This window comes from Ambystoma mexicanum, chromosome 5p, assembly GCF_040938575.1.
Source record: "Ambystoma mexicanum isolate Mex_15411 chromosome 5p, UKY_AmexF1_1, whole genome shotgun sequence".
Lineage (NCBI taxonomy): Eukaryota > Metazoa > Chordata > Amphibia > Caudata > Ambystomatidae > Ambystoma > Ambystoma mexicanum.
The window spans coordinates 4,916,766-4,935,008 of NC_090930.1; the positions used below are offsets into that span (position 1 = coordinate 4,916,766).

General features: G+C 46.6%; 1 protein-coding gene across 1 annotated transcript in view; it reads right to left on the minus strand.

Moving 5' to 3' along the window:
* Window positions 1-1,663: 1,663 nt before the first annotated feature.
* LOC138480666 (zinc finger protein 268-like) overlaps window positions 1,664-18,243 on the minus strand; it is a 53,259-nt gene continuing 36,679 nt past the window's right edge. The window contains exon 2 of the mRNA XM_069612339.1: window positions 1,664-8,113. Coding sequence (XP_069468440.1) covers window positions 4,309-6,366 — 2,058 coding nt within the window. The 5' untranslated portion in view covers window positions 6,367-8,113 and the 3' untranslated portion in view covers window positions 1,664-4,308. The remainder of the gene's footprint in view (window positions 8,114-18,243) is intronic.

The following is an 18,243-nucleotide window of genomic DNA, read 5'->3' on the forward strand; positions in this document are numbered from 1 at the left end:
CTTGTTGGATTCCCTTACCTCTTCCAGCATTCTCGTTTAAAGCAGGGCGACTATGTGGACCCGACATCGGAGACGAAGAACTACTGCTACCCAGTAGTCTATTTTCAAATAAGGAGTCATCCCCTTCTGATTGTGACGGGACGGCATCTCTGCACTCCATCAAAACCCTCTCACCATCCTCACTTTCTATACTCTGTTCTCTCATTTCTGTACGAGTTTCTAACACAGTCAGTGAGCCAGTTTCCTTGCAAGGAGATTTCCGTTTAGAGGGGGTCCTGATCCTTAGGCCTAAATGAGGGTTACGTGGAGTAAAGGGAGCCGAACTCCCAGCACTCAAATCTGCATTTGTCATATCCTGGTCTAGGGCAGTCAGATGATCCTTAATGGTGGCTATGCTTTTTCGTTTTTGCCAAGCGATTTTTTTCTGTCAAATCTCTTGCTAGCTGTGCCGCTAGATCTGAATTCTTTATATCTTTTCTTTGCATCGTGGCAACATGCTAATAAAGCCATTTCTGGGGCTCCTGCTCACACTGTTGACTGGTAGTTTGCTTTGCTATTTCCACCAGCTGGTCGGCAGTCGCTCCTTTCCCCCATTTATCATTAGGGGTCACGCTCCCTTGGTTATTATTCAGGTTTGGTGTTAATGCAGCCGCCACCCGTATTGGGGGTGTTTCTAGGAGGCTTGGTATCGGGGCAGGATCCCTTGCCCCCTCGCTTGGCTCCAGTTCAGATCCTGTGTTTGCCACAGATTGTATTTTTTCAATGTCAGCTATCGGTCCACATTGCTGGGTTACTCAGATCTCCCTGCCATTTTCACGGCTGGATATGTATGCATCTTTTTCAGCCCGACATGGATCCGATTCATCTGAGTCTATTTGGGTGGCCCCTGCAGATTCACTCAAGCACCGACGGCTCCCCCCTTTTTAATTGTATTCTTCATAGCCATTTGACCTTCCACATTTTGCTCTGAGATGCAGCCAAAGGGGTAGTCGAAGTGGGCATGCCATCTTACCTGTTATCTGATTCTCGCTCCTGCTGGGCTTTTAATATTCTCTGCCATTCTCCCGCTGAAGAGTTACTTAGGCACGCCCCCCACAACGCCAGCAAACACCACTTGCCTCCACTTCGCTGCATTTCGCAGAGGGGGCTGGTTTTAATACCTCTCACTTCCTGCTCACGGCACAGCACGGCTCACAGAAAAGATTAAAGGTGTAGTGTGTCCCACCACAAACACCGCTTGCCCCCACTTCACTCTGCTTTGCAGAGGGGGCTGGTTTTAAACACCCTCTCACTTCCTGCACACCGCACAGCACGCATGACTCGCAGAAAAGATTAAAGGGGCAGTGTGTCCCACAAGCAAACACCACTTGCCACCACTTCGCGAAGGAGGCTGGTTTTAACGCCTCTCAATTCCTGCTGACGGCACAACACAGAAAAGATTAAAGGGGCAGTGTGTCCTACCTGCAAACACCACTTGCCTCCACTTCAACCTTATCATGAGATGTTTCTGGATGATGAAAGACTTGTCACACCGAGTATATTTAAAGTGATTATCGGTGGTATAGATTGTGTTAATGCAAGCTGTGTGGCACTTCATGCAATTAAATTGTGTCTCCTTGCTGCAACAACAGCGGTCCTTATACGATTCAGAAAATCAATATGGTTTCACACCAGTGTAATATTTCTTTATTCCAAATTATAATGTTTATTTAAGAGCTAACATAGCTAAATAAATAAAGTGAATTCACATAGAAAGCAAATTAAAATGAATACAATACACATCCTAAATCCATTCCTTAAAAGAAAACCCTTTTACTTAGGCGAATAAACACAGTTAGCAATCTTAAATTATGTACAAAAAGATGCACAAGCGATAGAGGACAGACACTAATGCAGCAGGAAGCTGGATACATAGTAAATAATCAAATACAGAGTTAATTAATGGAAAAACAAATATTGTTACATCTTTGTCTGCACTTTGCATACTGGATCGCTTTGTTTTTTTATAACCACGTTTAAGACACAAAGGACATGGTGGTTGACAGATTGTGCCAGACAGCGCCGCTGATTCTTTATAGTTCCTAAGAAGTTTATTTTTTTGATAGAACTGCTCAACTAACGGAAGGCCCACACCAATGGCCTTACTATGAACTAAGAAAACAAAATCCCTTGTCATGAGCGCATCTCACAAACATAAAGTGTAGACAAATTCACAGTATTTGTTATCCAACCTTTTTCTATTAACTCATTAAATATACGTTTTTTAGTGACATGAAAAATCTGGTAAAAAAAGGTGATTTCATATCCTGACAATTGCGTCAAATATGCCAACTCTATAGCCCACTGGTCTTTTCAAGGCAAATTGAACAAATAACATTGTTTACATGTTCACAGTAGTGAACATGAATAACAACGTTCAAAACTGTTCCCATTAAGCTAATCGGTTAGCAGCCTGGTTCTTGATGTACAGTCTGAAGTCGTTCCTCTAAAGGTTCAGTTTTCCTCCAAAATATGTCTAGTATCACTCTCCTATTTAGTGATGTTATTGGTCCAAAATGATGTCCATATTTCCTATGGTTTCTTTCTCAAAATATCTGTGATCCACATGAGACTAGTGCAGCACTGACTCCATATTGGTTGCATAAAATTCTGCACTCTTCCTCTAGAAAAACATTAACATCCAAAAGGACAATGTGCTGTGATTATTTCCCAGGTCTCAAAATGCTCTTGATAGTTCTGTTTTGAAACTCAAAAGGTCTTCCTTTACACATCTAATGATACTGTAGTGATGTGATTGGATGTATTCCAGCTAACATATCAATCTGAACCAGGTTGATTGAGCCCTGCAACCAGAAATGGCATTCACCACAGCTCTGGAATCCTATAGAATCATCTGCTTCTTTTTTTCAACCGTCAAAGCACAGGAAATATACAACACATGCCCAGGAAGATATGTATGTGCTTCTAGGAGATACTGCAAGATTATACCCACTGGCCACCCAGAACCGCATGCTGTTATGAACCTTGCTCGGAAATTAATCTACTCAAGGGCAACCTCAAAACCTTGTGCTATCATGAATCTATTCCAGGAATTAAACTATTAAGGGCTTCCAAAAAAAGATGCGAAGGCGTGTAGAGCCGCAGCACGTGCCCATTGACATTCTGAATGGATTAGTCACAAAATAGCCACCTAGGCAGAGGACCAACAGAATCAAGAAACACTAGCTGTTGTTCACCACTTTACCTGCAGTATCAGCCTACTTTCATTCTCAAATCCCAAAACTGATAACAGCCCTGTTTCCTCTTCTGCCATAACACAATGCAATACTTATGATGTTGCAAAAGAGCAAACATCTGCCAGAAAGGCCTGGAACATCCAGAACATTTACATTGTTCCAGTACCGAAGGGTTTTGATGTAGCGTCAGGTCTCCTTTTAGATAAAAGCCTGGACACACTCAGTAGATTTATATGGTACAGGTATAGCAGACAAATCTTTGTGAAAAGTCTTTTTCAAAGTGAGAACATTCACATGGCCTCTCACTTGTATGAATTCTCTGATGTACCAATATATTATTCTTGTAAACCTGATCACCATCATGACATTCCAATTCATTCTGACCACTGTGGCCATGATGGTGTTGCATTAGTTATTGTTTCAACTGAAAGTCTTTCTGCACTTCACAATACATATATGGTTCCACATAGTGAAACTTTTCTGATATGATAGAACGCATTCGGCAGAAGGATTTGCCCATTGCACACATGTATATATGTTTTCCAGCTAGCAGATTCTTTGATGAGTGATAGCTGTCTCTTTGCAATTAAATCTTTGTCACACTCAGTACATGTATATTGTTTCTCATGCGTATGATATTTTAGATGCACTGAGAGACCCGCTGAATGACTGACAGCTTTGCCACACACAGACTATATGGATGGTTTCTCGCCAGTGTGCGTTCTCTGGTGTCTGATCAGGTTGTTAATTGTAATGAAAGCCTTGTCACCCCATGTCAATGTTTAGGGATTCACGCCAGTTTGAGTGCTCTGATGTTGTATTAGATGTATCACACTCGGAGCATTTAAAGGTTTTCATGCCAGTGTGAGATGCCTGATGTAGCCTCAGCTGTCTGGTTATACACTTGGTATATTTCTATGAATCCTCGCCAGTGTGAACTCTTTGATGTTGCTTCAGACCTTCTTTTGAACTCAAAGCGTTGTTGCACTATGTATATTTACATGGCTTCATACCAGTGTGTATTGTGGTGCATTAGGCATGTTTATCTGGTGAAAGCCTTGTCACACTCTGTTCATTTAAATGGTTTCACGCCAGTGTGTACTGCCTTATGTATCATCAGCTTCCACTTTGAAATGAAAGCCTTGCCACATTCTGTACATGCATACGGTTTCACGCCATTGTGTGCTTTCTGATGTAGCATCAGCCGACTCATTGTAATGAAAGCCTTGTCACATTCTGTACATTTATATGGTTTCCCTCCAGTGTGTACTGCCTGATGTAGCCTCAGCTCGCTCTTTGTAATGAAAGCCTTATCACACTCTGTACATTTAAATGGTTTCATTCCAGTGTGTACTGCCTGATGTAGCCTCAGCTCGCTCTTTGTAATGAAAGCTTTGTCACATTCTGTACATTTAAATGGTTTCACTCCAGTGTGTATTGCCAGATGCTTCTTCAGGCGTACCTTTACAGCGAATGCCTTGCCACACTCAGTACATGTAAATGGTTTTATGCCAGTGTGTACTGCCTGATGTAGCGTTAGCTCTCTGTTTCTACTGAAAACCTTGTCACACTCTGTACATTTAAATGGTTTCACTCCAGTGTGTACTGCCTGGTGTAGCGTTAGCTCTCTCTTTGTAATGAAAGCCTTGTTACACTCTGTACATTTAAATGGTTTCACTCCAGTGTGTACTGCCTGATGTAGCGTTAGCTCTCTCTTTGTAATGAAAACCTTGTCACACTCTGTACATTTAAATGGTTTCACTCCAGTGTGTACTGCCTGATGTAGCCTCAGCTCTCTCTTTGTAATGAAAACCTTGTCACACTCTGTACATTTAAATGGTTTCACTCCAGTGTGTACTGCCTGATGCAGCCTCAGGTAAGCATTTCGACTGAACGCCTTGTCACACTCTGAACATTTAAATGGTTTCACACCAGTGTGAACTACTTGATGTTGCATCAAGTGTGTCTTACTAGTGAAAGCCTTGTCACTTTCTGTACATTGAAATGGTTTCACTCCTGCGTGTACTGCCTGATGTAGCATCAGCTGGCTCTTTCTAGTGTAAGCCTTGCCACACTCTGCACATTTAAATGGTTTTACGCCAGTGTGTACTGCCTGATGTTGAATCAGGTATGCCTTTCTAGTGAAATCTTTGTCACACTCTGTACATTTAAATGGTTTCACACCAGTGTGTACTGACAAATGGTGCATTAGGAGTGTCTTTCTAGTGAAATCCTTGTCACACTCTGTACATTTATATGGTTTCACTCCAGTATGTTCTGCCTGATGTAGCATCAGATTTCTCTTTGTAATGAAAGCCTTGTCACACTCTGTGCATTTAAATGGTTTCACTCCAGTGTGTACTGCCTGATGCAGTCTCAGGTATGTCTTTTTAGTGAAAGCCTTGTTACACTCTGTACATTTAAATGGTTTCACTCCAGTATGTACTGCCTGATGTAGCATCAGCTCGCTCTTTCTAATAAAAGCCTTGTCACACTCTGTGCATTTAAATGGTTTCACGCCAGTGTGTACTGCCTGATGTAACATCAACTGACTCATTGTAATGAAAGCATTGTCACACTCTGTGCATTTAAATGGTTTCACGCCAGTGTGTACCGCCTGATGTAGCATCAGCCGACCGATTGTAATGAAAGCCCTGTCACACTCTGTACATTTATATGGTTTCACTCCAGTGTGTACTGCCTGATGCAGCCTTAGGTGAGTTTTTCTACTGAAAGCCTTTTCACACTCTGTACATTTATATGGTTTCACTCCAGTGTGTACTGCCTGATGTAGCATCAGCTCGCTCTTTCTAATGAAAGCCTTTTCACACTCTGTACATTTATATGGTTTCACTCCAGTGTGTACTGCCTGATGTAGCATCAGCCGATTCATTGTAATGAAAGCCTTGCCACACTCTGCACATTGATATGGTATCACTCCAGTATGTACTGCCTGATGTAGCTTCAGGCGTGCCTTTCCAGTGAAAGATGTGTCACACTCTGAACATTTAAATGGTTTCATGCTAGCGTGTGCTGCCTGATGTAGCATCAGGCTTTTCTTGTTAAACAAAGCCTTGTCACACTCTGAACATTTGTATGGTCTCTCGCAAGTGTGTGTTCTGCGATTCATGGTGAGTTGTTTATTTGTAATGAATGTCTTGTCACACTCAGTACATTTAAATATTTTTTTGCCAGTTTGAGCATTCTGATGTAGCACTAGCTGTGAGTTTCTAATGAAAGTGTTGCCCCACTTAGTGAATGCTTAGTGTTTCACACTAGTGTGAGTCGGCCGATGTAGCCTCAGCTTTCTATTTGAAAAGAAAGCCTTGCCACACTCTGCCTATTTGTGTGGTGTTTAAACAGTGCCCGATTACCTTCTGATTTATAATGAAAGCCTTGATGCCTCCAGTATACTTAAACCGGGTCTCCCTGGTGTCACTTTGATGGTGTTGCGTTGGGGCATTGTTTTCTCTCAGTGTGATGCCTCTGCTTCATTTTCCTGCGTTATTAAAGCTGTGTCATTTGCTGGAGTACATTTAAGTTCGGTGTGGTGTGTCCTGCGGGATGTCTCTTTAAGTGGGAAGTTCCTCATTCAGAACATGTACACAGTCTACTCCACTGAGTGGACATGTGGCTTATAAAGCTATTTCATTCTAACAAATGTATACCACAACGGGAGTTCATATGTTCACTGCCTGGGGTAATAATTACAATGTGTTATTTATATCGTTTTCTTCACTAAACCGCTGCATATAGAACATTTATATACATAATTAATATTACCCATGTGAAGTTGGTTTTTACTTAATTACCTGGGAATATTGAGACACTGAGTTGGCCTTGTCAGGATTGTAACTTGTATCCTGAGGAATGCACACATATCTCAACAGTCAGTGCGTAACCCACAGAGCTATCTTACTAGCTAATGGCTCCTGAATACATTTGTGAAAGTCTTGTTGATGTTCTCCTTATAAAAGACACTGGCATACAGTCGGTACAGATGTACATTCACTGACTCAGATAGTACATCACTAGGGCAGGTTACGTTTTTGCATAACAGTAATGACTGGAATGACCATTATTAAGACGGCAGGGCATGCCAGCGCAATGCTCTGCATGATCACATACTTCCCTTTTAGCCTTCGTAAGTGCAGCTCAGTGTCTTCAGATGCTTCTCCTGCAGGTGCTGCTGTGCCGTCGTCTACATTTACCATGAACTTCTGCAACCACATCAGCCATCCCCAGGGCCGGAGAAGGTGGTGGTCAGCTGGTTATGCTGGACACATGGTATCCGTGTCTTCAACTTGCCGACATTTGAGGATCAGTTTGTACCAGGATTTCTACCAGGCAAAGTTCTGATGGATAGGCTTGTGAGTCTTTATGTGACCAAAGGTGGTCCTGTGGCTTTTCCACTCCTTTGTAGTTTTTTGGCCTTTGGGTTGCATTCAGAGAAACAGTGAGGAACCATTCAGCAAATGTAACTGGTATGTCTCACTATTAGGGTTACCTCTGCAGATCTTAAGATTGTGTTTTCTTTTGTGTGGCTCGTAGATCCTGTTCTACATGTAATTAAATAACAATCCGGCACATTCCGTTTATTTGCGTGGGCTATTGCCTAAGCCCATTGCCATTCCCTATTATGGTAAATGAGGTTCTATTCATTAGACGGTTAATATCACCCACTGTGTTCAAAAGGTAATTTGCCTTCAAAGATTGTCAGATAACACTAAGCTTTCCAAAAGGTGGATACTTGGGAATGATTCTCCGCAGCCTGAGACATTAGGCTTCCTGGGAAAAGGCTTCTTTCACTAACATTTTCAGAGCTCTTCCTACACAGGACTCCATTTAAAAATGTTCCGTTACTGTGGATAGTTTTCCTGTTGGATTGAAAGAAGAATCCTGGAATTAGTGTTTTATGAGTAAGAAATGAAATGCATAATTATTATGTGCAACACCATTAATGCATATTTAGCTTACAGGTAATGTAATACAATTAAAATATAGGATGATATAGACCGTAAGGCTCCCTAGAACAAGGGTCCTCTCAGCAAAAGTGATTTTATGGCAACAGCAGAGGCACACATTGCATGCCTTGTTGCTGTGGGAGAGTTATGGTAGGTTAAATGACAAGGCTTTTACACTGAGTCAAATCACTAACCTATTGATCTTAGAGAGCTTGGTTTGTCTGGACATTGGTTTCTGTGCCCAGGCCTTAGTCTACAGAGGAAAAGGGTCTCATGAACTGAACAGAACCCAGAACTGGACAACAGAGAGTTCAGAAAGGAATGGTATTTTATTTTTTGAAGGTAGGAGAGGGACTGGCTAATACCAATCCTAACAACAGCAAATGGAAAAAAGTCTGCGGAGTTATTTCAGAAACTCCTAAAGATAGAGGTTCATGATAGATCCGTGTAGCAAGACTAGAAAAAGCAACTAGAAAAACACGATACCACATAAAACTAACAAGATTTACAGAACTACACGCATGAAAAAATGAATCCATATGTTACTGATACACAGTATAAGGATGAGACATCAATTGGTGCCCACTAGGGAGGTGGGCAGAAATATACTCACACAGGCCTTGCACTCGCCCTCAACTTGTCTTCCTACATAGACCCCTGTTTTCTTTCTCCACTACCAGAGCTGGAGGACTTAAGAGAAAGAGAGGATGTGTGACACAAGGCCAGTATGCTGGCACAGGGTACACAGATGAGTCTTTTGAGCAATTATCAAGTTGTTCAAGACAAGAACAGGCCAATCGTTCAATCTAAGGCACAAGTGGGAGAAGGGGTTTGGGAAGTGGCGCTAACGTCATACCTCTCTCTCTCTTGCCTGCCCATGAACTTCGTGCCTAACCAAAGCATCTGTAACCTTCTTTCCCATTGCACTCTCTGCAACTCCCCTGGCACTTGTCCACCTGGCATCCCCTTGGCCCTCGCCTAACCCATGGGCCCTCTTCCCCCATTCCTTCCTTTCCCCCAGCATTTGGTGTCAGCCGTGGGATTAATGTAGACCTCAATATAGAGCAGAAGACAGACAACAGGGGTTACACTAATCAAGAACTACCACCAAAAACCTGAGTCGTAGGAATGGTCTTCTATACTCTGAGCAGGCCTACATGCCATGGTGATGGTCCCAATGGGAGAGCGCTAATGAGATAAGACACGCACATACTTACTGGGTCCCAGCAAACGATAAATTGGTGGTGGGGACAGATCTCCAAGTGGACCTACGCAACAACTGCATTGGGTAGTTTCTACCTGCACACCGAAACCACACAAATCTACTATACAAATTCTTCACTGTGATCAGTCACCCGAAGCACCCTAGTAATAACTAGGGGTCTTCATGGTAAAACAATCTCCCGAACCCATTCAGTTCCAGAAAGCGAAAGAGGGGAGACATCTCTGGAAACTAATGGCCACCATACGGGGGAACTCAGTCCCAGTCCAGGGCCTAGGCCAGAGCATAAGAAGCTGACGAAGAACTGGTGTACCCACTGGATGTCACAGCTGAGACCTCATGAAAACTTGGTAGGAGCGGCTAATTTGTCAGCTATGCAGCAGGGTGAGTCGTGCACCTGTACAAGACAAGAGGAAGAACTAGAGCCCACACCTGTAAAATCCCCGACTCTAGGGACCGATGGATGAGGGGATCAGGTCGAAGCAGAAAGGTCACCCTGAATAATAACAAAAGAGGAAACTCAGTGAGAGACCGAGATCTCGCAACCATAGGAACTCTTCAAACCCAAAAGGGACCCTTGTCACTGGAGAAATATCATTCCAGAGGAAAACTCAAGACAAAGCCCAGGCCACTTTCCCTACAGCTTGAGATTTATTCTGCGAAGGAGTGAGGTCCCTTTGAGGAGTACATAGAACAGCTGCTGTCCATCCTATTACAGCAACTTCCAGAAGTTGACAACCTGTACTGCCTCCTGGAGAAAAGTGAGGGCCAGACCGAGGAGATGAGGTGTCTAGTTGGTGAAAAAAGGGGGCCCATTGAAGAGCTATGCCCAGGTCCCAGAATCAAGCAAGCGGACATCGCTCACATATTGAAAGTGTCAATCCAGAAGAAGGTAAGAACAGCCACCGGGTAGCCTCTTGGAAGAAACCTACCAGATGCAGGTACTGGGGGCCACATACTCAGTAGAAATTAATACTGTTCAAAGCAATCTGTAAAGTTATGAGTGCAGGAATAGCCGTCAAGCACGGTGAGTACAATTATCTGCGGCTTACAGATTTCATATCTCCTATATCCCTGAGACTCAAAATATAGTCACATATGCACTCTCTCGTCTTTTGACGATCCAACCATAGCAGCAGAACTTAACTCAAATGAACATGGCCTTGTCTTACATGATGGTCTAGTCATTAAGGATTGGTATCAGGTAATAATATTGCCACATATATGATCGCCGTAAATAATATCGCTGAGAAAATGTTGTGGCGATATTATTTGGTTGACCATATATATGGCGACAGGGGCAAAAAAAAAAAAAAAAAAAACATAATTTGGGGGTTGCGGGGGTGTCCCCTGCATGCTCCATGCAATCGCCACAAAAAACGACAATTTTTCGGCGATATTTATGCATGGCGATATTTTTGTGGCGACATTATTACATGGAACCTTAAGGATAACCATCTAGTAGTTCCCACAAAGGATCTCCAACAACAGATCATGTTGCTCGGACACGAAAGCCTACCGACTGGACACAGAGGGTGTGTAAGCACATTCAACATGATTAATAGAAGTTTTTCGTGGCCGACCATGACAAATGATATTCAAACTTATGTGACCACTTGCAGTATTTGTGCACAGGTCAAAACTCTGACCGCATCATTACCGCTTCCGACAGCTCCATGGCAAATTGTTTCAACTTACTTTGTCATTGAACTCCGACCATCAAGGGGAAACACCACAATAATGGTTATCATTGACTCCCTTAACAAGATGGCACATTTTTCTCCACTACATAAGATACCGTATGCTGCTGAGATGGTCCAAATCTTCATCTGGGATATTTTCCTGGCTTCACTTCCTCTATCATCTCCGATCGAGGGAGTCAGTTTACATTTAAATTCTGGTTCAACCTCTGCAAGACTCTAGAAATAGAACAAGCTCTGCCATCCGGTTTTTATCCCCAGAGAAATGGGAAAACCGAATGTCAGAATCAAACAACTGAACAATATTTACATTGCTTTTCATTTTCTTCCCTTGACTCCTGGTCTGATTTGTTAGCTACCGCCCAACTGGCCTATAGCAACTCCTTACATTCCTCTAATAAAAACAAGCCTGTTTCATTGTGCTTATGTTTTCCACCCTCAGTTCTGCTTACCTATTCTACACCAACTACTGCTGCACCATTAGTCAATGACGATCACGAGGATCCAACAGGGATATACCTAGGCCATACAGAATCTGGAGTTAGCCCAACACTCCGCCAAATGATTTGCCAGCAAACATCGTTCTGGCACACTGATTAATCAAATTGGTGATCGTGTCTGGCTATCGGTCAAATATCTCCCTAGACACCTGATCCCTTGCAAACTGCCCCCTCATTACCTGGGTCATTTCAGGATATGTAGGATGCTCAACCATGTGGCCTACAAACTCTGATTACCATCTGCTTGGCATCAGATACATCCATTGTTCCATGCTTCTCCACTCAAGTACCATCCTGATCTTTTTCCTCGACGCACGGTATGACCCGCAGTCCCGGTGCTGCGTGATGTTTGCCCGGAATACGAAGTATCTTGTATTTGTGACTCCTGACACAGATGTGGTTCCCTGCAATATCTTGTGCATTGGAAAGGGCATGGCATTTGTGATCACACATGTGAACCTGTTTTACTCCCTAGTTTCTATTATGTTCATCCCTGGAAACTGGGTTCCTTGCCCCCTGGGTGGGGTATACCGTCAGGAAAGCTTCCCTTTGGCACTGGTAGTGCCACGCTCTGAGGGCATGGATGATCCGGCGTCTGCTTGCATATGGGGACCGCCGGCCATACACACATCTGCTGGTCATGGTCTAGTGCTTCTGACATCCTCTTCCCTGATTCCACGCACCATTTTTATGGTCCCTCAGGGCCTGTTCTGGTACATTGCAACGCTGCAGTATTGTCGTTCTCCAGCAGACATTCTCTCCTGTTTGTTCTGCGTTCCTTGGCTCCCTGTGTCTCTGCTCTGATTCTTCGTGCCTCCTACTCATCCTCTGTACCCATTGTTTACTGCTGGATCCTCTATCTTCCTCCCCGTCCCGTCCCAGTTCTGTGGCTTTCTTGGATTTGTTCTGTTGTCTTGCCATCCTTATTAAGTTGCTCTGCTTTCATGGGATTGTGTGGATCCTTGTTGTGGATTCCCTGTTATTCTGCACACTCCTGTTAAGTGAGAAACATCTACAGTATCTCCTTCCTACTGCTCCTCTACTGTCACACTCAACTGTGTCTCTGCAGGAGTGATGGACGAGCCTTCCTTGACCCCGAGTTTTCACTTCCCCTGTTTCACCCAAAGGAATACCTGTCAAATACAAGGTGTACACTCAGACCTGAATTCACCCGATTCCACTGGGCCCTTCCCTTCTCTTTACTGTGTGCTGTGATGTCCCCCTATGGGCTTACCTTGATCATTAGTAGGGTGTGCACTCCATCCTGCTTTCGCAGGGGCGCGATTCACTCATGTGATTGGTGCCAATGTCTGTAGGCTGAGTTCAGATGCGAAACGCTGTTTTATGCCTTCACAGCGAGGCCGAGTGTTCAAGGCGCCAGTTTCTTCACTGGCTAGAAAGACCTTCCCACAAGTGAACATTGCGCGGAGAATGTTGAGTGTCCAAAATTGTCAGTATTGTCTTTGTTTGCCAGTATTTTTATGGGTGAGTAGCGCTGCATGTAGAAGCTAGCTGCTGGTAGGTTTGCACAGCGCCTTCAATTCGAGCACACCTGGTAATGTCTCTCCCTTTCCTTTGCAGGAGAAATTATGTGGTATTAGCACTTCGAGTCCGGGTTCAGCGCTACTGGAGACTTGGTGGTTAGGTAAGTTTGCACAGAGGCTTTTGTTAAGTATGCACTGCGTAGAGAGAGAGGGAGAGAGCGCAGTGAAATAAGTGTCCGCGTTATTGGGGCGAGCGCAATGAATAATGTCTCTTCTTTCTTTTACAGGGGTTTGTGCGCTCGTACAACTAACCTGATTCCAGCGCTGCGGGAAGATTCGTATGCGCAGCGTTACTGATGTGCGCATTTTTTTTTTTTTTTAACTTTGGTTTTATTAGTAGTTTTTAGAAGGAAAAAACAAACGGCAACGCTGGGAGCGTTGTTATCATCACTTTTAACATTGACATAAAACCCCCAGGTTCCCTCCCCCCCCTCCCCCCCCACCCCAACTCCTCCCCTCCCCCCAGATCAGAGTCACTTCGCAAGTCGGACAGCTGGGGCTGCCATCGTAGTTCATTGTACGTTGCCACAGAGGTATGCTATGCTCTCACGTCCAAATTGGCTGGATGAGATCCGCTGTCTCCCGGGTCCTGGGCTACTCCTACATCCTTGGTTGAAGCATTCCAAACCTACCCCCCGCCAACTCGCCAGAGTGTTCTCATGTTGTCAGTGGGGGTCCCAACCCCATGCCCCGTAGACCCCATACCAGTTAACCTGAAAGGAGCCCAGTTCATTATTTACCATGGCCGTCAGTTTATCCATTAAGAACATGTTTTTGAGTTTCTTAAGCCAGTCTTCTTTGGATGGGGTCTCTGGGCTCTTCCACCTTTGTGCAAGGGCCACTCTACCCGCCCGTAACATCGTCTCCCACATTCTTGGGTACCTATACAGTTCAGTGTCCTCCGGGGGGAGGCCCAGCAACATCGTTAGGGGGTTGAGTGGGATTAGTTCCTCGGTGACCTCGGCCATCCACCCCCGTACTTTCTCCCAGAACTCCTGCGCCTTGGGGCAGGACCACCACATATGCCCCCTCGACCCCACTTGGCCACAGCCCCTTGGACACCTGGGGGACACTCCCGAAAACATCCTGGACAGTTTCAACGGGTCCCTGTGCCAGCCCTGTAAGATTTTGAAGTTGTGTTCCATGTCCGATGTAAATAGGTTCCCATGGAATGCTATCTTAAAGACTTTGGACCACGCCTCCTCTGTAAGTGGTTCTCCCGCCAGGTCATCCCAAAACCCTCGGAACCCTCTTCTCCCCTCCAAGTTAACGGTGTTCAGTATTCGGTACATTTTGGAGACCGCCCCCTTCCTTGATGTGGCCGTGTCCAGAAATTTTTCGAAGGGGGTCAGCTGTCTCCGTAGGTTCTGGCCCCATGATTGGTCGCAAAGGATGCCTTTCAGGCGCAGATATTCAAAGATTGAAAGGGACTCCCGCCCCAGTGCGTCTCGCAGGGCCTCGTATTCGAGGAACTCGCCCTCTTTGAACAGTTGTCCCGCCCATTCCAGACCCCCGTCCGACCAGGACTGGGCACTCCTGAAACCTCTGCTGCCTAGTTTGAGAGGGTGGCCCCAAAGCGATGACATTGGAGAGGGCCATGTCGTGAGGTATGAGGTTGTGGGTCCCTCTTTCCAGAGTGTCCAAAGTATTCCCAGGGTTGGGTGGGCTTTCAGTTTGCTAGGGATGAGTCTGCGCGGCAGCCACAGGAGGTCGCGCACTTTCAGAGGGTGGGCATCCATATCCTCAAGGTATGACCAGTAGGTGCCCATCCCCTCCTTCATGTGCTCCAGCAAGACCCGCAGCTGGGCTGCCCGGTAGTAAAGGAGGAAATCCGGTAGCCCGAACCCGCCCTCCTCTCTGGGTAGTGTTAGAGTGGCCTTTCCTATCCTCGGGGCCCGCCCTTGCCATATAAACTCGCGGATTGCTTTTTGTAGATCGCGGAGCAGCTGGGTGGGGACCTCCGTTGGGAGTGCGGTGAATAAATATAGTAATCTCGGCAGAACGTTCATCTTTATCGCTGTCATGCGCCCATACCAGGACAGAATCATACCACCCCATCTCCTCAGATCTGACGTAACCCCCGCCAAGGTAGGCCCATAGTTCACCAGGGCCAGTCTCAAGAGATCTCTGGTCAGGGTTACCCCCAGGTACCTGATGGAATCCTTCCCCACCGCAATCCCCGCACACCTGTCCCGGGGGTCCAACCTCGGGTCCTGGACCCTCATGGGTAGGAGCTTTGATTTTGCTGCATTTATTTTTAGTCCCGAGAACTGCCCGAAGGCTGTCATCAGACGCAGTAGGGGGGGGAGTGAGGAGCTGGGCTCCACCAAGTATGCTAGGATGTCGTCAGCGAACAGGGAGAGCTTGAACTCTACTTCTCCCCTTTTGATCCCTTTGATGTCGGGGTGGGCCCGGACCGCTATGGCCAGAGGTTCCATCGTCAAGACGTATATTAACGGAGAGAGTGGGCACCCCTGTCGTGTTCCCCTCGTGAGGGGGAATGAGTCAGAGAGTTCCCCGTTCACCTGCACTCTCGCTGTTGGGGCTTCATAGAGGGCAGAGACCCAGGTCCTGACGTGAGGCCCGAAGCCCATTCGACGGAGGAGGAGTTGCATGTACCTCCACTCGACCCTGTCGAATGCCTTCTCGGAGTCCAAGGAAAGCAAACTAGCCTCTAGGTCTGATTCCTGGGCATAGTGGATTAGGTCAATAGTCTTCCTGATATTATCTGAGCCCTGCCTGCCCTTCACGAACCCCACTTGATCCCCGTGTACTAATTTGGGCATTATCCCCTCTAACCGTGTACCCATCACCTTGGCTAGGATCTTTACATCTATATTTAAGAGGGAGATCGGGCGGTAGGAGGAGCAGTCAGTGGGGTCCTTTCCTTCCTTGGGCAGTACCACTATGATGGCTCTCATCATCGTTTCCGGCAGGGTGCCCCCCTCCAGTACTGCATTGAACACCCTCGCCAGGTGTGTGGCCAAAATAGACCGGAACCTCTTATAGAAGAGTACTGAGAACCCATCTTCCCCCGGGGACGTTCCCGCCTTCATCCCACTGATTGCATTCTCCACCTCCTCCTCTGTGACCCCTCCCTCTAGACCTTCTGCCATTTCGCCTGTCAAGGACGGGATCTGAATGGAGTCCAGGAACTCCTCAATCTGAGTGTCTTCCCCGGCATATTCTGAAGAATATAGTTGTTCATAGTAGCGTCGGAAAGCCGCTCCTATGACTGGGGTGCTATGGTCTAGTGAGCCCTGTTCGTTTCTGATCGCCCTCACCATTCTGCTTCGCTGGACCTCTCTGAGTTTCCAGGCCAGGATTTTATCGGCTCTATCCCCCTTCTCATAGTATTTTTGTTTCACTAGCTGGAGGTTGCGCTCAGTTTTATGCAACAAGAGATCTTTCAATTGAAATTTGTAATTTTCTAGGGCCGTGATCTGTTCCATAGCCAAGGGTGCCTCCGGGGGGCCTCCCGGCTGGATCTGTGCGATCTTTTCCCTAAGGGATTTTTCTTGGGCCTCCCTTTCCCTTTTTTTCTGAGCCCCCATTCTTATGAGAACCCCGCGTAAGGTCGCCTTGAAGGCGTCCCACAGCACGTGCGCACCCACCTCGCCATTGTCGTTCAGCTTAAAGTATTCCACAATGGCGTCCTGCACTTCCTGCACCAGGACGTCGTCCTTCAGCAGGGAGTCGTTGCACTTCCATCGCCCTTTTCTGCCACCTCGCCATTCCCCTATAATGGTGGTACGGACCAGGTCATGGTCGGACCAGGGGACCGGGTCAACCTCATAGCCAGAGACATATGGGCGCAGGGACTCGTCTACCAGGATGTAGTCTATACGGGAGTATGATGTGTGGATTGCAGAATAGTATGTGAAGGAGGGGTGTTCTGCCCTAGGGGTCGGGATGGTGTCCACTAGGCCCAGCTCTGTGTTCGCCCTTTGGAAGGAGCGGGCCATCATTCCGTCTGCAGCCCTGGTGGGTTGGGATTCCAAGCGTTTCCTATCAATTTTCGGGTCCAGGACCATGTTAAAGTCCCCCCCCACCACCATTAGCCCGCGTACGAATAGTTTCAGTCTGTCCTTCACTCCCTCCCAAAATTGCGCCTGGCCTTCATTGGGGCTGTACACAACTGCAAGTGTTAAAGGGGAGCCCCGCAGGGAGCCCCTCGTCAGCAGGAATCGTCCCTCTGGGTCTTTCAGTGAGGCTTCTACTTCAAAGCCAATGTCCCTCGCTAGCACTATGGCCACCCCCCTTTTCTTGGTCTTGTGGGAGGCGCTGAGGACTTCTCCAATCCCCCCCCCTCGTAGCTTTGGTTCTTTCCCCTTTGCCCAGTGCGTCTCCTGAAGGAAAAGCACGTCTAGTTTAGCCCTCCTGAATTCCCTGCAGACCAGGGATCTTTTGGTGGGGGTGTTCAGTCCCCTCACATTGAGGGAGCCCACGCCCAGGGTAGGCAGATCCTCAGCCATTTTCTAAGAATAACCAGCTACCGGATAGCTGACTCGTGGCACTTTCCTTGTCCGGCTCATTTCGTGCTATCCTCTGATCTCCCATTTCCCTTCCCCCCCCTCCCCCCCAGGTGGTCCTGTAACCTTTCCCCAACTGACCCCTGGTCCCCCCTGTGAACGTAACAATATCAACAAACCCCCTACCCCCCTCCCCCCACCCCGGCGTCCAGCCAAATAGTTCTACCATTGTTGGTAACTGGCCGGACCACCAGCCTACCGCCTCCTGCTGGGTGAATATCCAAATTAGAGCCTCCATGAGCCCCCCCTACCCCCTCTCCCCCCCCTCAATGTAACTCTCATACTTGCTGTTCCGGGAGGATCCACAAAAGTTCGGACCCCATGGTCCTGGAGCCCGGCCTGTCTGCAGGCCAGAACAGATGGTGAGTCCCCGTGGTGAATTCTTTACACAGTTCCCCCGAGGCTGATGACGCCTGCCGTGAGATGCCTCAGCTCCCTTCCTCGCCCGGGTCCGACAGTCCCGCTCCACCCTGGCCGGGATCCGTGTCATTCCTGTCCGTCGATGGGGATGGAGGGTTCAATTTTTTAAATTTCCGTGGGCCAGT